The following is a 23631-nucleotide window of genomic DNA, read 5'->3' as shown; positions in this document are numbered from 1 at the left end:
ACAAGTACTCTCAGCCTGTCTCTCTCTCTCTCTCTCTCTCTCTCTCTTTCTCAGGGGAGGATGCATATGGCAGCAGAGGAATTGCAGGTGGATGGTAGTTTAGCTCGGTGAGAGGATACAGTGCCAGCCCATACATCCATGTCAGGCATTCACTTTGGAGAGCCGGTCTGTCCTCCACCCACACGCTCCTCTCTCTCCGTGAGAGTGGGACACAATGGGGACAGGCTGCAGCAGAGAGGGAATGAGGCCACAGCCTATCAGCCATAAGCACCAAGGAGAATGGCACTTTTAGAGGGGTGAGGGGCGGGGGGGGGGGAGGGGATGGGGTTCTCTTTGAAGTGAGTCAAGGAGAGACGGGGAGACCGGCGTGAGTCGACGAAATAGAAAAAGAGCGGGTGCAGGGAGGGCAGGGAAGGTGCAAGCATGTGCACGTCTGCACACTGCATAATGAGCAAAGTAGGTGTACTGCCTATTTGCATTCTGTAATCATACACACCTGGGGCCAGATATGCGCTGGGCTGAATATGTGATTATAACAAGGGGATTAAAAGGCCTTCAATTAGGAGACAACAACAGGGAAGGAAGCTGTTTATCTCCGGTCCATCTCGCCCCTCATCCCACGCTGATCCTCGCTGCTTTTTTGACGCTTATCAAATCAAAACTTTTCGCGAAGCGTCCCTACGCGCTATTGTCATCTCACGCCTTGTCTCACGCTTTTGTTGCTACACTCGAAAAATAGAGCGAAATCTTGAAGGAGGAGCAGGAAACACGGGGCGGCCGCTGAGGCGTCTGAGGCTGGATGAGCAAGAATTGATTAAAAAAAGCAACCTTGATGAAAAATGTCTCTGCTTGAAGCATGCACCATCAGTAGACTTGATTCGATTTGAGTCTGGGATATATTCCTCCCTGCGTCACGGGCTGGTTGACCTACATCTTGTGCTTGATATGCGAGTTTTTAGTTAAAATGCAATTCACTTGGTTTTTTTTTTTTTTCTTTTTCTTTTTCTCGACGACAACCCAGAGAAGTCGTGCACATTTTTTCTTCCAACTTCGTGCTCGCCTCGCACACAGCTTCAACACGTCTCCCGGGGCCTGCTTTTCATATACCTCATGAACCATGTGGGCTCTGCTATGTAAGGAATAACAGAGACATTCCTGTGCGCTAGCTGCCCTCCTACTGCTTGCACACAGCTAAGAGCTTTAAGAGGGGAGTCATGCTCCAAAAAGGAGTGGGTCAGTTCAGTTAAAGAAGCACTGAACACCTTTTTCTTGCAGCTCAGAGTCTCTTTTTTTTCCCCCCTGAGTGCTGCACACAAAATGCCCTTTCCCTCATATTCTCTTATATCATCATTTCTCCTGCGATAACTGGTCGCTATCTGCACTCAACCCTGTCCAATTATGAAGAAGAGTATCGCCGAACATGGTCCATTTTTGTGACATGACACAAAAGTGTGGGTTTGAAACTGAAGCATTTGGAAAACGACTGAATTCACCCCTTGCTGAAAACGTAATGTGTCTCTCCGTGGGGGGGGGGGGAAGAATGATGCTCTTTGTTCTGAAATAATCAAACAAATAGACTCACAATGAAAGACGAGTCTATCTTTATTCTAGATATGTCGGTCACCGCCACACAAACACCCGGTCTGCAGGCTGGCAGGAGCGAAACGCAGGCTGATGAATAGAATTAGCTCTCAGCGTGTCTGTTGTTGTTTGAATATGGAAAAGCATGATGTGTCAGAATAAAAGAGAAACTTCTCGCACAGAGTCTGTTTTCTTGTATCTCTACTTAGATGTGTCAATCCTTAGATGGTTTATTTAGCTAGAGTCTGCACTGTTAGCTTCAAGCTGTCCACCTCCCACAGCAGATTAGTCACTGAAAGCTCTGTGTGTGTGTGAGTGTGTGTGTATCTGTGTGTGTGTGTGTGTGTGTATCTGTGTGTGTGTCTGAGTTCTCTTCTGTGAGAGCTTTTTTTTTTCCTCTACCCCCCAAAAAACGAATTGTAGATTCTGCTTCAGTCAAGGCTTTGATAACAACTCTGTTTTAAGTGCAGCAGTAGACATTTTTAGGGCTCATGGAGAGTTCGTTAGATGCTTCTCAGCAGTAGACGGAGCTTTGTGGGTTTTTTAATGGAGCCAGATTTGAAATAAGATAGGTCACCTGTCATATATTACTTTATAAAGTTCGCATTTATGTGCTTTTCCCACTCTAACTACTGGGGTTTTATTTGTAGCTGCATCTCTTAAGATGAATATATCACTCCAGCCCTGTAGGGGAAAGCACACACTGGAAGAGATCCAAGTCTTTTCTATTCTTGACAAAAAAAAGGCACAAACATGCTGCTAATGAATCTGTCCTGAACTGGTAAGGTATCTGCTCTAATTATTTGAAGGCGGCTAACACAGGGGGGTGGCAGAGTCTCCTGCAGCTAAGGGAGATCATCCCAGATTTTCTGCAGTCCCTCCCCTGCAGGAGCTCCGGTGTGTGTGACTGACCCTCACCTCAGGCCTCGAGACAAGCCGATGAAGATCCTCTTAAAGGATTGAGAAAGTGTTTGAAAACAAGTACATAGCCTCAACTTTCCCATGGTGCTTTTTTTTTTTTTTTCTCCTTCTGCTTTTGATGACACATAGCTCAGCTTGGCTCTCACAGATGATCAGCTGCCTCCGAGCCTTCCATAAAGGAGATAACAACTTGAGGGCTAGTTGGTTTTGTGGAGGGCAGCTCTGACTGCAGATGGAGGAGGATGTGTGATCGCTCCCAGGTAGCCAGCAGGGAAGTGTCTGTATGAAGTTCGCAGGCCGGAATTTGACTCATGATTAGTAACACAGATGTATTGACAGCTTTCTCTCTTAGTAATGTGTCCTTTTCCTCCCAAGTGGATTTTAAAAAAAATGTTTCTGTTACCAGACTGACAATGTGTGACATTTGTCTGTTTGCAGTCAAGCAATAAAATGAGTTGCCTTCCCTTTGCCAGCTCCGAATCACAGGATCGAGACGCCTCGCTCTGATGTTATCTAGCACGATACCCTGATGATAAATCAATGAGCAGAGCATCGTTTTATAATGCACACATCTTTTCTCGGTAGTTGAGCTCGACTTTGAGTTTTATGTGTCTCTCATTTTCTTTTCTTTTCTGCACTTGTAACAAGCGTTCAACAAGCGTGGAAATAGAAAAAAAAAAAAACCTTTTCACTGAAAGCAGGCCCGTAAAGACCGTCAACACAAAAAGTGTCTTTTTAAAAGACCAAAAGTGTTGAAAATGAGCTGTGCAGAACACGAGGCGTCCGCCTTTCAATTTCGGAGATTCAAGGTCTCCCAAAATACAAATTAAACCGATTATTTTTTGGAAGAATTCACCTCAGTATTAGATGTTTTTAGGAGTGATTCTCATCAATTAACAAGTGTTTCTCCATCAGCACATACTTTAATGTATTTTAATAATACATCAACAACTCTGGGCGTTATTAGCTGGTTATGAAACAGACAGATACTAACTTTGATGCTTCTATGCGACCTACAAAAGCAAACACGACCATCGAGAATATTATATATTTAAGTTATTTTGGAATGCCTGTCACTGTTGCCACCATGTCAGTGTCCGTGAAGGTATAGTGAACAGCACACTGGCACACTGACAGGGCTATTCTACTGCTGTGAGGTGCATGTGTGAATAACCAGATCAGGATGGTTTCAGTCCTCCTGAAATTCTCTTGAAATTTCCAGGTGTGCATTTGTGAAAACTTGTTGATGTTGCTTGCGGCTAAGCATGTAGAGAATGAGATCAGCAAAATAAAGTCAGACTGCTTTGTCTGCAGGGAGCGCTAAAATTGACCAAAAAATGATAATTCCACTGATAGGTTGCTTTTATGTGGCCTATCAAATATGGCTTTCACAAAGTAGTCTGAAAGCTACCTGCCAAGGAAGATAAATGTTAAGTTTTGTCCTTAGTTGTGGAGTAAAGATATTAGCTTCCAGTTTTCAGTGAAAATGGTGAATGAGATCGGCTTCCCTGAGGTTAAAAAAGAATCTGCTTTGTCTCGTGTCTCGAGTATTGTATCTCTTTGACTTCCAGTGTTCTTGAATAAAGGACTTTTGTAAATGCAGGGATCTATAATATTGCAGTACAGCCTCCCAACATACAATAATCTGATTACCTTCTTCTTTTTTAATTCATTCCTCCTCCGTATCAGGACGCCACCAGGGAGCTGGTGCAGCCTGAAACAACGTTCTGAAGCAGCCTTTCACTTCTTCCACTTCTTCCACAGTGTCGGGGGCTGTTTTTGAAGCGGGGGCTCCACAAAGAGCTGCCTATAATTGGACATAGCAGGAGGTGAATTCACTCAGTGGCAGATCAATACTCTTAAAGGAGCTGAAATATGCTGTAAAGAACTGCAATTTAATCAGTCACACAGTGTGAGAGATAATGCTGGGAATGATGGGTTAAAGCCTGCACTTCTTTAATGTGCCTGCATGGAATTGAATTATGAGTGATTAACAATTTAAACAGAAGACGAAGCGGACTCTACTGCTGTCACTTTCCAATATGAGTCGATTCCTCTTGAAGTCCAACAGCACACGTCCTGTAATAACACTACAGAAGAATGATAGATGTCACCACTCGGTGGATAATGTCTGTTTCTCATAGTCTCTGTGGGACTATCTCTGGCCTTTGGCAGCTCTGTGATATTTGTTTTAGTCTGAGGGAAAATGCAGTTTGAGTCCAAGACGCACAAGAGCTGTTGAGCCGTTAACTCTGCAGGTCAAGTCTCATTACTCGTAGGCGGTGATAGAAAACGCCACAGAACCGAGCCAATGTCTCACTCCCTCTTAACCCCAACCTCTCATTTCATACCAGGCTCTAGACTTTTTTTGTTTTTGTTTTAAGCGTTGCCGTTAAGTAAATATTCTCTTTGAACTTATGTGACTTGAATAATGCAGCTTCCTCTTTACTGCTATTAAATTAAAAGGGAATGCCGATGAATCATAGATGCACCTTTGGGCGCCTCAACCTGTTTAAGTAAACATTTGTTTGGTGTTCCAACATCACAGAAAAGCTTTTTTGTTCAACCTTTACTTCAGTTGTGTTAAACACTGCAGCTGATGATTCTTTTTCACTTTATTTTGTGGGCCTTTTTTTGCCTCTATTGGACAGGACAGCTGAAGAGAGACAGGAAAGAGTGGGAGATGACATGCAGCAAAGGATTCGAACCCACATCTGCTGCGACGAGGACTATAGCCTCTGTACAAGGGACGCTTGACATAACCACTAGGCCATCACATTGTCCAGTCAATTTTATCTTCTGAATACTTAGCTAAGTTTTCAGAAAATGGGGCGCCGTCAGCGTAGTGGTTAACGTGTGCACGGCCCATGTATGGAGGCTGTAGTCCTCCAAGCGGGCGGCCCAGGTTCAAACCCGACCTGTGGCTCCTTTCCTGCATGTCATTCCCCACAACCCCCCCCGATTTACAACTCTATCCACTGTCCTATCTCTATAATAAAGGCACAAAAAGCCAAAAAGAAATCTGAGTTTCCTGAGGCCTCAAGTGGTGTCATCAGATTTTCCAAACCAAACGCCTCCTCCTGATTTAAAATTCAAGATTTTCATTCCCTTTATATCAGTTGGGAAGTGAAATGCAATGAGTGTTGTGCATGGTCATTCAATAAAACATGTAAGCATAACTGTAGTAAAACATGAAACATAATAAAAAGTAGAACTATATATAAAAAGGTGTCAGACTGTAACAGTGCATGCTTCAATACCATATATGTAAAAATCAAACAATATCAACAACTGTTTTAATACCATTTCAACAAAAATAGAAGTCCTAGACACCCAGTGTTGGATCATTTTTAAGGGTTTGAACGACCAAAATTGCACAAATACACTGGCAACCCTTCAGTAACACGTCTTTATGTTTAAATGTGATTGAACTCTACAGTTTGGGTTCTTTCTGATACCATCAATCATTAAAATAACACAGATTGTGTCCTTTCTAAAACATGTGGTATCAAAATGCATCAAAATAATAAAGTATAAGCAGTGTGTGTGCTTTACAAAAGACATGAAATCAAAGCTAAACCAAAAGACTCCTCAGTTGTATCTATAATAAATTAAAAATAACCCAAAAAAATCCTCATATTTAAGAAACAAGTACAAGCAAATGTTTTATATTTGTTTGAAAACTGACAGATAATTCTTTTTAAAAAGCAGTTTTCTTTTCTGTTAATTGCTCCATGAGTTACTGCAGCTCTAGGTCCAACACACAGATGAATTCTAAGCACTTAAAAGGTGTTTTGCCCATAAAAGGGAACACATGTTCTGTTAAAAACAAAGCAAAGAAATCAATAAAGTTGTCAGTGTTGTTGTAAATCTGTTCCCAGCTTAAGAAGAAAAGTCTTCTGACCGACGTGTGAACTCTGGGTGTGATCGGTGAAAACACCGGGAATGATTGATGTTATGATTGTGTCTGGTGAACCTCTGACGACCAGGTAAACTTAAGCCAAACCATTCAGAGGTCACATATCTTTAGACCTGCACTAAATCCTCGCTCACAGCAGCAGCAGTGTCGATCCTCTCTGGTAGCATCTCTGGTTTCTGTCCAGTGTGAAGCTTCCTCTCTAACTGGGTCACGTCCTGTCCTGGGACAGAGACCAAAAACACAACATGTATTGATATGCATACCGACTGACATGAAAAAGGCTGGGAGAAACAAAAAAAAGGTGTCAAACATTAACACCTTCTTCTTTGCGCCTTTCATCTCACCTCTCTGAAGTGGCTGAGCGGATCCACACGTGCTGCAGCAGGCTTTTGTTATACAGCAGTTAGACCGCGTTGAGCTGAGTCGGCGTGCATGTGAATAATGTGTGTGTCGGCGGCCCGGCCCCCCCCACCACCACCACCACCACCAACACCAAAACAGGGAGACAGGAAGGGAATAAGAACTACGGGAAGCCGAGGCCTAATCTCCCTAGACAAAACTCTGTCGAGGACACACAAACAGCGTTCACACACACACACACACACACACACACACACACACATTCTGGGCATAAGTTTCCATGTTCACGTGCACACAATAACCTACACTTTGAAAAACAAGGCCGGACACGTGAAGAAAAATCACAATTACTTTTCGTTTGAGTTCTTCATTGCAGTATGGTAGAAAACCTGTGAGTGTGGAGGTCATTGAAACAAAAAAAAAAAAGCACGAGATGATTAATCAACTTTGTTTTGGTAGCATTTGTTCAGTTATACCTTGAAAAAAAACGTTGCTAGTATTTATTGAAATAAGACACATTTTGAAAACTAATTTAGACAAAATGTGTTGATACCAAATACTGCATTCGTCTCACCCGTGGTTAGCCAGGTACAAATAACAGGAAGTACAATACACCCATCTGTACTGTATAGCCCCGTTCACATATGCACTGCACTCCTGATCATTTCTTGATGTTTTTTTTTGGGGGGGGGGGGGGGGGGGGCAGGCTGCAGCTTTGAATGCAAACCACAGATTTTATTCACCCTGACTTTATCCTACTATTTGTCCAGCAAGCATCCGAGTTACATTTCCTTCAGAATTTAGGGTGATGTGAAAATGCAGTAGGTACAGAAATACTCAGCGCAAGAAAGTGTGTGGGTGTGATGACGTTTATATCCTGCAACAGGAGAGGAGCTGGTGGGATATTTGTGCACATAATGAAGCTGTGTTTTTTTTTTTTTTTTTTTGCCACTACGTTCTTTACCACTTACCATTAATTCTGTGAATATGTCCAATAACGCACTGACACAGAAGCAAAAACTGTCAGACTGCTGCTTCTCTCTTTTTCTGAAATATATTGCGAAACATCAACACGGTGATTTCTACAGCATCCTTTTTTTAAGCCGTGCCCTGTCTCCTGAGACTCCCTGTCAAGGAAAGGAAACAAGTGGACAAGAAAAATGTGTAGCTGTGAGGTGCGTGTGTGAATGGACAACTCAGGAAAATGTGAAAATGTTCTAGAAATCGTCATGACTGCATGTGTGGAAGAGGAATGTAATGAATTCTTTTTTTTTACCATCATGGACTTAACTAAGAAGTCCTTACATGTTTCATGGTGAAAAAATCGGGACTGGATTTTCATTTTCTGTCATTGGGGCTGACGCAGGCTAGCTGTTTCCCACCCCTTGTGCTAAGCTAGGCTAACCATGTACAGATGTAGATGTAGAGTGTTGTTCATACTTTCATCCAACTCTTCAGTACTATTTCTTCAACATCAATGTGAAACATGAAGGTATCGACTTTCCCGAGGCCCAGAACTTCCTACAAGCACGTCTGTTTTCAGGGCACCGGCTTAGACAAATGTAAAACACATGCTAGCAGTATGAAACACACTCTTGAGGTCCACCTGGAGGATAATAACTCTGTTATCAAGAAATTATTTTTCTACTCCAAACGAAGGCCTAAATGTTCATGAACTGTAGCAGCTGTAGGTCCCAAACCACCAAAAAATGACTATAAAAGCAGATGTGATTCCTGAGCTCAGCAGTTCATGATTTATTACATGTATTGCGTAAACGTCTTCATAGAAATAAAATCACTTCGCAACATGTCATCACTGTTAAACCCATCTAGTTTTTCTACTTTCTATTTGTCATCTCAAAAAAGTTCCTCTTTCCTTCCTCTTTTTCTCTCGAGGTGTGTGTGACGGTAATTGGCACTCTTGTTTCTTTAATTAAAATGAGCTCTAATTGTGGCTGAAGCAGGTTCACAGGCCTGTAATTTCCCTATCAGGCTCCCAAGAGCCACAGAGAAAGTGGAGAATAGGGAGGCTGAAAGGGCATGCGGGGAAAGAGATGACCACAAAATTGAAGAATAGTGAAACGGGGGATTCGGCGCTAATGGTTCCTGCTCTCTGGTTTGAGGTCAGTTGTTAAAGCACGAAGACAGCTGTATAGAAACTGAGGGTGTTATGTTTGCTGTTAAGCACCCCCCCCCCCCCACCCCCCGCCCACCCTCCACTTTAAATGAAAAATACAGGGTCAAGTTTTACATTTCAAAGGAAACTGCATACAACACCCTCTATTGTTGTCTGATGCTCATACAGAAAAACTCTTACCCTCTCCTTTGCTGAGTTTTTTTCATCACGATGTAATGATTATAGTTCAAACTATACGATCACTATCACTGATACCTGACCTCATTTAAGTCAGACCTTCCTTGTAGTGACTAATTGCAAAAAAAAGACGGTCAATGTCCATACTGTCATGAATTCCAAATTTTGTTGTTCAAGTTTATTTGATTTTTTTAAAGATATTTTGTTGACCTTTTTTGCTTTTATTGAATAGGACAGCTGAAGAGAGACAGGAAATGTTGGGAGGAGAGAGTGGGGGGGATGAGATTCAGGAAGGGGCCGAGGTAGGATTCGAACCCACGACCGCTGAGACGAGGACTATAGCCTCTGTACACGGGGCACGCGACAAAACCACTGGGCTACCAGCGACCTGTTGTTCAATTTTTGAGCCTTCAAACATTGAAAACATTTAGCATGGCACAGCTCTGACCCTTATCTTACATAATAGTAATACATTATAATGAAGACATAATGATGAATAGAGGTAAGAGAAAGAGGGGGGTACACATTCTGATGTATTTATTTAACAAAAAAGAGACTTAGAGTCTGCATAAGATATGAACAAGTACAACACAGAGATATTAAGTACAGCATCTTTCATCCTTTTAAATAAAGATTTGTTTCCCCCATCTTCACATATAATCCTGCTGCCTCCTTGTCGGTCTACAGGAAAGTTATTCATCCAGTTCTGTATGCCTATATATTTTTTAAATCCTCTCCCCAAAGGTTGTTTTTTTCGAAGGCTGAGTCCTTGTCTCCTCTGCAGCACCAGGATCAGTTTAGACTTCTCCAGTGTCTCCTCATACTGTAATCACTGTACAATTGTTTGTTTTGGGTGTTACACGGGGCCAGATGACGAGTTTTCATTGTTCGTACATTTTTATAGCACTGGGGGCAATTTTCCGGCTGTGGGTGGCCGCCACCGCCGCCGCTGCTGCTGTAAGAATGCAGGGGAAACTGCAGCTTCCTCTCACAGAGCTTAAGTCTGAATGTACCTCAGTGAAAGGCAAGGCTGTGCATGCACATAATCGAAAAACACTCACCATCTCAAAGAAACACTCACACTCATGCATCCTGTCTCATAAAGCTTAATGACAGAGCAGAGATAAACAGTGATTACCGTGCCGCGGGGTGTGTACGAGTGCCTCGTGTGTGTGTGTTTCTCCATGTGAAGCGGAGGCAGGTGTGCATGAAAAAGGTGGCGACAGGTCGGCCTCAAAAGTACAGCCTTAGTGTTATAAAGGTGGTTTTTTAAAATTACACTGGAGTGAACTCGTCCTCGACTGAAAGCGGGGAAAGCACCGACCTGCACTTTGTCACCCAATTATCCTCCAGCTCCTCCACCTCTTTCCTCTTTCCCTCCTCTCTCTCTATCTGTCTCTCTCTCTGCACTCATCTGTCTTTTTTTTTTTTTTTATGGCCTCAGATTGTTGTCATAATGCTGGTGTGCATCTGTGGTTTTACAGTGGAACAGTGCGAGATGCATGCAGGGCTTGGAAGTGGAACAATCTCCATCGGGGATCATGATAAAAGTCAAAGCCGTAACGATTAAATATCTTAACCAGATGTAGATTTTAATCAAAGAGTCTCTCAAACAGCAGAAGTTGTAACTACAGGAGGTTAGTTTGAGGTTTTCTGCAGCTAACATAACGCAGGACTTTGACCCGACTTCCAGCTGCAAAGCATTGTTTGAGCTATCGTCGGAGAATGTGGATGTGTCCTTTAAGAGAGACGAAATAAAAGTGAAAACGAGTGGCAAGAAAATAATAGTGAAATTGAACTACAGTAATCCTCCACAGATGGTAGATGATATTGAAATAGGTGGCCACTTGGTTAGAAGCCTCCAGTAGACTTACTTTGTCTGCTGGATAGCGTTGGCAAAACTCTGAATTTTGACCGGAAACAGCTTAATTTACAGTTTTCAATCATTATTTACGACCTCTTGGATATATGTTGTTGTGGTTAAGACACCCGACGTTAACCGTGTTCTAGTTAAACCCCCTGTGAACGATGATCACTGAATGAATCTTGACCTAAAAACAAGCCAAGTCAGAGGACGCAAGCTAAGCTAATGTTAGCAGCTTAGCTCGCTCCTCCTGACGTCTTCTTTCTTGTGTCTTTTTTAGTCTTGAAATGATGATTATGAAATGACTACTGCAACCATGACAAGATGTTCCAAACGTGTTAAAAATAAAAGTTTGTTTCTTCACTGTCCAGTGTTTCCCCTACCATTATATTAGGGGGGGGCGGCCCGCCCCCCTTGAAGGTCAAGTTAAAAAATATATAGATTTTATTTTTTATTTTTTTAAGATTTATTTTTGGGCTTTTTGTGCCTTCAGTGTAGGGATAGGATAGTGGATAGAGTCCGTAATCAGGGAAAGAAGTCATTTAAGGATACCTTTCCGATAGAAAAGGACAGCTGTCATTAAAAGTAAACACCAAGATTTCTGTGTTTGTGTCGCGGTGTCCCCCCCCCCCCAACGCTGTAAACCTAGGGGAAACACTGCTGTCTATTTGAATAAAAGTTTGCATGAAGACTAGAATTCACCGGGAAATCTGCCAGCGTCACACACAGAGGGGAGCAGCTCATACATGGGGAAAAGTCACTGATTTAACGTCCCAGTCACCTCTCTCAGTGTGATAGAAGGAGGAAGCTGCTGCATGTGCATCCTTGAGAATTACCGATGTCAGGTCACTAATTTCATATGCTGAGCAGCAGACGGGTCAGGTTTGTGATGGGCACGACAAAGTGACACTGAGAGGCAAAGGATTAAAGTCATTGGGCTGTATGGCAGTAAAGTGGGATTGAGAAACGTAAGCGTTTTGCGTTTATTGTGTATTTCTGTGTTTGTGTGTGTGGGTCGTTGGATGAGGAAATGCATTACATTAGCAGAGGCCTGATTGAGAGATCATTGAAATCCATTATGGAAAAACGAGGTTATAACGACTCGGATATTTGGAGATGATACCAGATGTCTCCTTCCACTTGAAGCACTTGTTCTCTCACTGTTAATTATTTTGGATTCAAACGTTCCTGTGTGGAAATGAAACATGTTTTGAAGTGGAGGGAATACATCTTCAGAAGAAACAGAGACAAAGTCCAGAGAACTATCCTGAAGAGACCACATTTATCTGCAGCATCTTAACGTTCCTTAGTGTCGAACGTTGGCGTACGTCTGCGGACGGCTTCGGCGAACATTTTGTCTCGGTAGGAAGCGGGAGTCTGATTCTGTGTCACGTGAGGATTTCTTTTGAGCCGTGATGTGTATTTTATTGGGCTGTGGGTTGGTAAGTGGTGGATGTGATTGCCTCTCTCTTTGCACAGGATCACAGAGATTAGTTACTGTGGGCGTTTTGGTTATTTTTGTAAAATACTACAAGTGTTTGTGCTGAACAGTGTTGTGTAAGATATATTCATAGAGCACGCGGCGTCCCTGCAGCCTTCATATCTTCATAATGTTGCTTTCCTTCTGTATGCAGAGTTTCACAGGAAACTCTCAGCGATCAGTAAAACCAGAGAAAAACAGACGGACTCAGAAATGATTCGCATTTCACATCCGAGCGTTATTGATCATTTAGTGGTCATAAATGTTTTTTCATTTAAAAAAAAAAAAATTGCTGAGTCAGTCAACTTATTATGGACAGTGATTAGACAGATTATTTCACCTCTGCCTGAAGATTAACGGCCCCCGTTTACACTGAGATCCACCGCAACACTGTAACAACGCTCGGCCGCCAAATCACCTTTATACTTTCACACTGAACCCTGAAACGGGACAAAATTAGTGTCCCGGTGTGTGATTTGACATTGTTCTACGATGTGCAAACAAATAGTGCGATCTTCTCACACACACACAGACACACACACACACACACACACACACACACACACACACACACACACACAGGTCTTGTCCTGCCAGGCTGTGAGGTCTATAGTGACACAGTTTGGCCCTCTTTTACTTCCAGTTCTTGCTCAGTGACTTAATGACTTCGTCCCATCATTACACCTCTGTGTGTCGTCGTACATTACAGACAAGGCATGACCGGTGTACATTTCTTGAGCTGGCAATGTGAAAGGGAAAAGAGAATAATTTGTAGTCATAATATCTGCACATTATATTGACCCCTCCTCCCAGCCTCAGTGCCCACAGTAGCGTCCTGTAGAGAACACGTTTTACGATCTAACATGCAGCTGCCAAGTCTGTCCTAACGCCCTGCGCGCTGTTACTGTATTTGCTGAAGCCTTTGCCACACACACTCCTGCTCGAAGTGTGAGGGAGGGTGTCTGTAGAAATAGACATTGAGTGAACATCTAGTATTTCACAAGAAATTAGCCTAAAGGCTTTTGTCTGTGTTTTGTAGAACGATCTAACTTAACGTTAACTTTTGCATCGCGGGAAAGGACCCACAGGTCGGACTCGAACCAGGGCCACGCGCCTGGAGGACCACAGCCTTCCGCATATGGGGCGGGCACACTACCCACTAGGCTACCTGTGCCCCCTATTGATTAAATATTTTTGACTAAATCATTTCATAGGATGAAAAAAAAACAGTTTTACTTTAATATTATGTATGACATGCAAAACCAATCATGGAAGAAAACAAAGCTTTGTTTTTAAAGCATTGTGGGAGAATGAAGTTTTGTATTTGTGTGTGTGTGTGTGTGTGTTTGTGTAAGGTGTGTGTGTGTTTGTGTAAGGTGTGTGTACTGGGATTATGGCGTTGGCAGAGTTTACTGCTGACCCTTATATTGGGATCCTAATTCAACAAAACCTCTCAATAAACCCAATGATAAACTCGCTGTGAAACTCTCCATTTCCTCCGGCATCCGTCTCCGTGCAGGTGCTCTCCTTGATCATGTCACGCCGGAGAGCCGCATTAAATCCTGTTTATTGTTCAAACCAAGCCGCCTCACCTTTTGAGATGAGCGTCTGCAGGGAACATGCAGGGCTCTAAAAGCCAGCCTGTGACACAACAAAAAAACTCATCCTGGCAGTGCAAACAATCGTCACACAATTCAGCTGAGACAATCTGCACAGACAGCCTGGAAGAAGGGGAAAAAAAAAAGAAAAAAAAAAGCAGCGCCTTCACCGTAGCTTAACTCGGCATCAAGTCTTGTGCAATCCAAGAGTCTCCCAGATTTTTATTAGGATACTGAATCATAGCAAAACACTCGGGATTGTTTGCGAGTTGGCAGCTTGCCCTTCAAAAGATTATAAAAGATCAATTCTATTGTAATCACAGATCGTGACTAGGCGGGCTTAAATCTTCATACTGTATGCGTGTCTCTGCGCTCGTCTGTGCATCTGTAACCCGTGTCAGTCTGTTTTCGATTCTTTTTGTTTCAGCTATTTTGTCCCCGCAAAGGCCGCTTCACCAGGTTTAGTGTGACCACAGGCACGGTGTGCGTCTCTGGGAACGTTAAAGCCGAGAAGGCGAATAAAAACAAACATGAGAGGGAGGACAATTTTAAGGGGGTAGTGGGAATGTTTCTGTTGATGTAATTGACTGGTGAAACTCCATCTCCCCCCCCCCCTAATCCCAGAGTAAGCCACAGCTGATACTTGGCCGGCCGCTTGGGAGTTGAATTATGTTCACTCTGTTATTTTAAACTCATTTATGTGTTTCTCTGAATCTAAACGTGTCTCATTTGAGTCGCGCTTCTCTGTGTCCAGCTGTGAGTAACTTTATATCTCTTTCACACAGAGGTCCTGATGAACACAAAGACCGAAACATCAGATCTCAGGTGGACCATCTACTCAAACACCAAACCCGAGGTACGTGACCCCGACCCCTCCGGGTTATCTGTATTACTAACACACACACACACACACACACACACACACACACACAAAGCTTGATGACAGGGGGTTTTTGGCTTCCAGCTGCTCCTTTGTTACTTTGGCTATAAAAGAACTCCATATATGGCAGGTAACTGACAGAATAAAGGAAACGTCAGAGCCAATATGGCATTCACAGTGTATTGAAAGCAGATGCTTTGATTTATCCCACCAACCTTGGAGTTGAAGTCACTGGCTGCCCACAATTTGAACACTGGCTGCCAGGAAAAGACATATTTGTAATTTGATCAGCTGGAGGACGGTTGCTTTTGGTATTTCTGCCAGAAGAGTCAGCGACCAAAGCTGCTAAAGTTTGCTGAAGGAAAACAGTTACAGTAACATTGGCAAGAAAGTGGCCAAAAAAATACTCCACAAACATGTCTGTGCTTTTGATTAAGATGCAAAGAAAAACAGGCCTTATGCTCTTTTATATCAACTATAAAGATGTAACAGCTTTTTATCAACTGAATCTGTTTATGAAAAGCTTCACATGTCAAAAGTAGGGCTGGATTGTGTTTAATAAGATAACACGAAAGAGTAGAAAACAGTGATTTAAGTCAACAGTGACAGGCAGCAGTGGAGAGACGCCATGAGCAGTCTGCATCAAAACACAAGGACATAAAAAAAAAAAAGGTTCATATATGGTTGTTTATTTTTAGCTCTGGAGGAGTTTGATGGGCACATTGGCTACCAACTGTCTGTAAATTCTGGCTGTTCAATTTTAAAAAGAAGACAAAATAAAGCTTTAAAAAAAAAAAATTGATTGTGATTGTGAACTATTTGAAAGAAAAGTATACCGTTGTGCTGTGAAGCTCCTGGGAGGGGTTTAAAAACTGGTTATAATACACACAGTAATGAATTCTGATGTCTATTTGTGGCTTAAGAAAAAGCAAACAAGACCATCAGAGAGAAGATTGTTTTTTTTTAGAGTAGTTATTTTATAAGCTTGTCACCCCTGCTGTGGGGAAGGTGTCAGACAAGGCAATTAACAGCACGCCGTAGATACAGCCTATTTCACATGTCAAAGATTCAATGTGAGTTCAGTTTGACATTTGAAATAAAGTAGCAGGAGATCTTTTTTTTTTTTTTTTTTTTAAACACGACTCGCACACGTGCAGGAAAAGATCTGCAAAGAGAGGAATTTTCACGCTTTGGCCACAGGGGGCGCCAAAATCGACATGACCCGAAAGCTCCTCGGTGATGTGTAATTAAAGTTGCAGAATGAAGTCGCGCGAGAAGAGTAGCAACAGGGTGTTACGAGTGTTACATGTTTTACCACACAGGTCTCTCACACAGGCCCCGGGTGCAAGATAGCATGGGTGTGAGAGTAGTAACATTTTCTAAACTCAAACATGTCAAATATGGCTGGCAATTAAAAATCTCTAATGTGAATTTTGAAAGAATCATGCAGCCTCTTTAACTATGACTGGCTTCACATAAATCCTAAACAACATTAATAAAATATGAACTTATTCAGTAAGTCATATTAAATGTGCACATGACTGTTTTTCAAATGATGCTGCCTGAGACGTTACATAATCTGACACGTTTTCAGTGTGTCTTAAATAAAAACACCTACGACTGTATGTGTCATAGGTGCCGTGAAGACGTACATACACTCTATTCTCTCTCAGCATTCAAAACACATTTTGAGTCATTTCTTTAAATGATTTTGTCAAATCCAGCTGAGCCCTGCGGGATGTTTTGCACATGTTCCTCACAGGAAACATCTACGGGACTATGTGCTGCCACACTCTATATACTATAGTATTTATATTTTGAAGGATTAAAAAGGGAGATTCTCCCCTCAAGAGTTTAGCACCCGGCTCTCAGTGCTCGGCTGCACTGTAATTCATTCAGACCAGTATTCTGCCTCACTCAACACATCATCTGCAAATGGATTTTTAAAGATTTACATATTTACATAACTGAATTTTTGAGCCTCAAGTTCAGCAAATCTGCTAAATTCTGCCTCGAGTATGTAAATGTGCCGCTTGTTTCCCGCTCTGGGGAACATGGTGATGGTGAACATGTTTACTGTTGACTCCGAAGTCAAACATTAAAGCATTTTTCTGTAGCTTTTGGCTCCCCAACAAATGTAGAATTCTTGGTAGGGGTTTCCACTTCATCCATTTTTGTGATATCTCCTCTGTATTCTTGTATGTCGCTCTGGAAGTGTGTTGGAGGATGAGAGCTGTGTCTGTCGGGGTTACTGTGTGCTCTGTTTGACAAGAGAGACTTGTAGTCACACTAGCTTGGCTGCGGCTCAGCAGGAGGAGTGATTTAACAACCCAGATTTGAACTTGGACTGGATCACAATCCACTGCAGGCCACATCTGTCCCCTGGGCCTCTGACAGGTGCAGAGCAGCACAGAGCCAACACAAACTGCAAACACTCTTCTGACAAAAAGGATTTTGAATGTCAAAATCATGTGGAGGCTCCAGTAAAAGTCAGGGTCAGGTTTACGGGAGGATTGAACAAACTGTCAATAATCTGGGTCACATGTTATTTTAAAACGTCTCTTTGCTCTCCTCTCTCAGTGGGAGGAGGTGAGCGGTTTGGACGAGGAGAACAACAGCGTGAGGATCTACCAGATCCTGCAGACCAACAGCTCCACCAGCCACTGGCTGCGCAGCGGCTTCATCCAGCGTCGGGGAGCGTCTCAGGTTTACGTGGAGCTGCGCTTCACCATGATGGAGTGCTCATCCAGGAGCACCCACCACCGCAGCTGCAAGGAGACCTTCAACCTGTACTACTACCAGGCCGACTCCAACGAGGCCACGTACACCTACCCGCCATGGATGGAGAACCCTTACGTCAAGGTGCACACACGACCACCCTCGTGCTAAATTTAAAATAGTCCTAAATGCTCACTGTGATGATGTTTATCATTAGCATCAGACATTATTGCTCTCTGTGGTTGTTAAAGGAATGATTCTTTTCAACACGCTCTTAAAATTGACGTTACACATTGAAGGTGCTCATTAGAGAAGCATGCCATTAAAAATACCAAATACAATATTCAGCCTTGCAGAACTATTGTGAGAACACATTCAACTATAGGATATAACCTACAGTTTATTTCTTTATTGACAAATCATCTGATTGTAAAAGCATTTGGTTTCTAAAATGCATATAATAGCAGTCAGCGTTCAAAATGCTGCGTTGTTTCCTGGGTAATGACTGAAACAATCACTCCAGATGAAACCCAAGCCAATAAAAACAGATGCTTGTTTATTTTTTCCAACCATTAGTCTTACTGATTAATCATCAAATACTCTTTAGCAGCTCTGATTAAATGTTTAAAACCAAGAAAATCACCCATATCGTCGAGGGTGCGGAGTCTCTCAGAGACACTGGAGATAATCAGTCACGATGGGCCCAGTGAGGGGAAGAAAAAAAGAACTGCACTGCATCATGGGACGTGTGGGATCAAGAATGTTCTGCTGTGTTTAAGTCATACTGTGCTCCAAATAAATCTGTTCCTTATTAATCCTCCCGACTTCATAATAGACTAATCATACGTCCCAATAGGACCCTTTTATTTGGTTTAAAGAAAACAAAAGAAAAGAAACTGCAGAAAGTAAAAAAGAACAGCAGCGCATGATCAAATAAAGCAAAAGTTTGACATTACAAAAATTCTCCAAGGGCTTCACAAATTAGAAAAGTTATTACCTTTGTTTTTCAATGGAAAAGCCCCTTTTTGCATGTTTCCTTATCCACATTTCATCCACTAAGATTTGGCATTTTTATTACTCCATGTATGTGTAGCGTTCGATAAAAATCTGCTTGTGTTCTCGTCCAAAGCACACATTAGTTTCCAGAATGATCTCTAATAGACTCTTAGCTTCCATTCGTTTCTAAATATATCAACCCAGCTCGCAGGGAAACAAAATGTAGCTTAAGTTTTACATTTATTACAGTTGATATCCGATCTCTTTACGTCTGCGTCTGATTTATGTTTATTGTCTCGTGGGAGCAACAACTGTTATTGAAACCCTCCTCTGTCTGTGCATTCAATCTGTTTTTACAACTTTGGTGTTAACTTCTGTACATCTTCGAGGTTTCATTTCCCCCCCACAAATATAGCTTATGAACTCCGAGATATTTTTTTTTTTTGTCATCTCATCGTCAAACCTCAGAGATCGTAGCATCCTTGAACACAGCGCTGAGTAGAGGTTACAAAATGGTGCCTGTACTACGGCTTCATTACCCCCTTCATAATGTAACTTTGACAGAACAATAAAAGTGATGAAATGTTCACTGTGATGAATTATTTTGCTCCCAAGCACATTTCAAATCCCCGCAAGTCAAGGTTCAAAGCACACTGTAACAAATGGGAAACAATGGCTTGTAGATAGGTAGTAAATCAATCTACAATCCCACTGGTATGCTTTGGGAAAAAGTTCAGTAATATAAAGCACATGTGATTTGTAGGTAATGGGCTAAAATAAGCCAGGCTGCTCCTTTGTAAGAGTGCATCCTGTGTGTTTGAATCGGAACCTTACATAAGACCTTTTCTCTTCCTTCTTAGGTGGACACGGTGGCTGCAGACTTTCTCCTCAGGAAGGACGGGGAGAAAAAGTTCAACGTCAAGACCCTGAGGCTCGGCCCGCTCTCCAAGAGAGGCTTCTACTTGGCTTTCCAGGCTCAGGGCGCCTCCATGGCCCTGCTGTCCGTCCGGGTGTTCTTTAAGAAGTGTCCTCCGCTGGTCAGCGCACTTTCCTCCTTCCCCGAGACGGTTCCTCGCACTCTGGTGCAGGAGTCCCAGGGTGTGTGCGTGGCGAACGCTGAGCAGCAGGGGCCCCGACCTCGGCCGCCTAAGCTCTTCTGCGGGGAAGACGGCCAGTGGGTGGGCCAGCCGACAACGTCCTGCGCCTGCAAACCGGGATTCGAACACGCTGAAGGAAACACAAGATGCACAGGTAAGCAAAATTAGAGCGTGTGTGCAAATATGTATGCAGACTACACCCACAGAGGCAGCAGAGCAGGCAGACTAAACAAGAAAACAATGGTAAGATGAGGGTGGGGTACGCTGAGGGTTGAAGAGAGGAAGTATGAGGCAGGGGAAGTTAATGAGGCAGGGGAACTGGCTCTGACACAGGGGGGAGAGAGGAGAAAGAGAGAGGTCAGGTGGAGCAGCACTTATCTCAGAGAGGAAGAGCGGGGTCAAAGGCTTGCTGCTGCGACAACTCCTGCTTCAGCCGTGATAGAGGGAGCACAGGAGCAACCGCAGAGGTGAAGAGAGCGAGCGGAGGGGAACGCTCGAGGTAAAGATCATATCACTTTTAGAACATCAAAGCCGAGGCAGACAAAAAAAAAAAAAAAAAGGAAGAAGAAGCAGTGGGATTCTCTCTGGAGCAGTGCAGCAGCTCTGTCTAATGAGTCCAATTAACAAGCCCCGCGCATGAACAGCCCCCTGTGCGCACACTCACGCACACTCGCTGCATCACACCAACACAGACAAATGTCGAGCACTGAAAACAAAGCAACATAAGGGGAAATGTTTTCTCTGGAAAACGTGTGCATGCTTGCATCCGTCTTGGTTTGAAGGTAGGATTCAGTTTGATCTCCGTGGGAGGTATAATGATTTTTCATAACAAAAATTTCATTTCCGACATTTTGCTTCTGGTGAAGCGGGGTTGGCATTTCCAGCGTTCTGTTTTCTGCTGAGGAGAGCTTTGAGGAAGAAAACTCCCCAGACCATAAAGGGAAATTGCCTTTTATAGAAAGATTGAACAGTTAATTTTCTTTTGAAGGCCGGTCATTTCAGAAAATGAAATTGTCGTCGAGGTTTACTATTAGATTAATTCCGCTGTAACGCCTTTATCTCCTATAGACAAAACATATATTTTCTGGGTCAAACACAAGCCTTTTAATGTAAAACTTATGAAGGCTGTCAGGATGATTTAGTGTCACCGATGAGCTTGATTACAATATTTAAACATCATCTTTGAAGTAAAGCTCTAGGAGGCTATAAATACTTCTACATAGGAAGGCTATGTTTCCCATGTGTCGATGTTATCAAATCAAAAAAGCGGCACAAGGTAACCACCTTGATATAAACTGCCGTACACAAATTAAAACGCTTTTCAGTGACTTCTAGTAACAGCAGAAAACCGTGAGATTTAAGGAAATACGAGCTCTAAAGCGCCCAAGTTAGTAATCGTGTTTTATTTCGACTTTTATAGTTTACATTTTAACAACCTCAAACAGGTGATGATATGCAGCAGCACCCGGCACACACCAATAAATCTCTCCCGGGTGGGAAAGTCCTGCAGGCGGAAACGTCAGTCGGAGTGTGTCGGCCCCTGCAAAACAAGTCGGTTTTGACTGTAACAGTGGCGGGCGGGCATGGTGTGAAGGTTTATTGTTTGATTCCTCTCACTCGGCAGCTGGAGCTTCATTTCAACACGCTGAACACACACTGTAAACACTGCAGGATACAGTGAGTGTATGAGGCGTCATGAGGTGACGGCTCATTACACATGCACACCGAGGACAGTCTGTAGAATAGGAAGAGAATGGGTTCAACCTCGGGATGTAACTAATTACTGTTTTTATAACACAAAATATGTACATTTTCTTTGTTATGTATTTTTTTGTAGTTTTTAAATTGTCAGATTGGTCTGAACATTTCCATGTGGTTTGGGTAAATTCAATGATAAGCAGCATGTCGATGACAGACTGGCTTATTCACTAAATTGACTGTTACTCTCACATTCATTACTGTGATTGTGTTCAGTTTATAGCCCTCGTTATATCGCTCTGCCTGTCAATCTGCAACCATCTGCCACCTAATTACCCCGAAAATAAAACCGACCTGTATTTGAACACTTTGACCTCGGTCTGTCAGGGACACCGTGGGCGTGAAGATTTTGTGAACTGCTCTGAATCGTAATCATTTTTTTTTTTTTCGCCTTAATTTGTTTTCCCTTCCTGGTCCTCAGCCTGTCCTATAGGTCAGTTCAAGCCAGGCGCAGAGGGACAGTGCACAGGCTGTCCGGGATTCAGCCACGCCACCACCAGGGGTTCGTCTGTGTGCGCGTGTCGTTCTGGATACCTGCGGTCGGAGACAGACGCCCTTGATGCTCCATGCACTAGTAAGTCAAAATCAGTACTAATGCACAAATACACATGCAAGTATTTTAGGATCAGGATCAGAAATACTTTATTAATCCCAGCGGTGTCAAACAACAAAATCATCCTCTGCTCTGTTTCCACAATCTTCCTTCCCTAACGCACTTCTTTAAGTCTCTGGTGCGGTTTTGCTTTTCCTCTGAGGTCATTTAGCCAAACTCCTCTTATCTGCTTTGTGTCCTTTGTGCCGCTGCTGGGCATTGAGATGCATGTCTTTTGTGACAGGTTGTTGGGGGGGGTAGGGCTTTCCCTCTAAAGTGGAGTAGGCATTGATGGTCTCGAGTGACACCTCTAAGCGGATTCAGGAATTTCAATTGAGCCACATGTTGCTGGTGTGAATGGGAGGGACTTTATAATTAGGTGCACTATTTAGGGATGGCCATAAAAGAGGATGAGAAACAATGTGGAACCGGCACCGTGCTGCAGAGACTTCCTGTGTTGTGCAGGTGTGATATCAGGGTGGACTAAAAATCCACTGCTGATAACTGTAATTGCAAAAAGCGTAATCTTAATTATTTATCTCATAATGAAGCCATTCCAATTATTTATTCTGTTATTGTGGCGGATTGCCTGTAGAATTCTGCTCATCGCTTATATTTTCAATTTGTCTGAGAAATTATGAACTAAGCGGGGCCGTCAGTAAATCATGCAGACTTCTCCATCCTGAGAAGAAGTGTTTTACATCACTGTGACAGCCTTACTTATTTTAATAAAGTGCTCTCTGATTGTGAAGTCGTAAAATGTATCGCCTCTAAAAATCCCATTTTCACATGTTGAATAAAAATTCATCGGCCCCCAGATTGTCTCTGATGTTGCCCCACTTGGGTTTCCAATGAGAACACTATTAGCACTTAAGTTAGCTGCAGGCTCCGCGACAAAACTCTGTCTCCTTGGCAGGAACAGAAACTCATTCACACTTGCTGAGTGGTATTGCTGTTTAGTTATGCTTGGCTTGAGGCGATAGCTATCTTCTTCAGACGGTGATCATTATCATCCAGTTTTAGACAAATGTAATTGCACCAGTTAGATTCTGCAACACATATGCTCCTGCTGGGATGCCGAGCCACTGCAGGATCATTGTTCTGCTTCGTGACTGCATGCGCGGATTGAATAGAACATCTCCGGCGTGTATGTTCAACGTAAACAAATGGTCTGTGTGGGTCACGGAAAGGTAAAGCAGCAGCAAAGTGACAACAGCAGAGATTATAGTTTGATTTAATAGAGGAATTTAACACACTGTGATTGCAGCAGGGATAAGCGACTCCTACATATTCAAATCCGATGACAGTTTGGACCAAATAATGAGACAGTGTTTGGGTGATGGCTACTGGTGCTTTCTAAAGGTGTTCAGTCAAAAGAAAAAAAATGGCAACGGTGTCATGTGTAATGTTGCTCAAAGTGACTCTGCTGAGTCAGTCTAATAAGTTTAGAAAATTGCAACACCTGGGCCTGACAGTAATGCTGCTGTGCAGACAAGGAGAAGAGACATGTAAAGGATTAGTTTCTATATCCTGGGCGTACGGTGCATTAGCCT

The 23631-nt window shown here is 42.9% G+C and overlaps 1 protein-coding gene across 2 annotated transcripts in view; it reads left to right on the top strand.

Moving 5' to 3' along the window:
• The window catches only part of LOC132987819 (ephrin type-B receptor 4a-like), a 43969-nt gene that overhangs the window by 8227 nt on the left and 12111 nt on the right, over nt 1-23631 (top strand). For both annotated transcript variants that reach the window (XM_061054752.1, XM_061054751.1), the window contains exons 2-5: nt 14823-14893; nt 17498-17779; nt 19492-19882; nt 21908-22060. In XM_061054752.1, coding sequence (XP_060910735.1) covers nt 14823-14893; nt 17498-17779; nt 19492-19882; nt 21908-22060 — 897 coding nt within the window. The remainder of the gene's footprint in view (nt 1-14822; nt 14894-17497; nt 17780-19491; nt 19883-21907; nt 22061-23631) is intronic.

The sequence above is a fragment of the Labrus mixtus genome, chromosome 14 (genome assembly GCF_963584025.1).
Source record: "Labrus mixtus chromosome 14, fLabMix1.1, whole genome shotgun sequence".
In the NCBI taxonomy this organism is placed as follows: Eukaryota; Metazoa; Chordata; class Actinopteri; order Labriformes; family Labridae; genus Labrus; species Labrus mixtus.
This window is presented reverse-complemented; position numbering and strand designations above follow the sequence as displayed.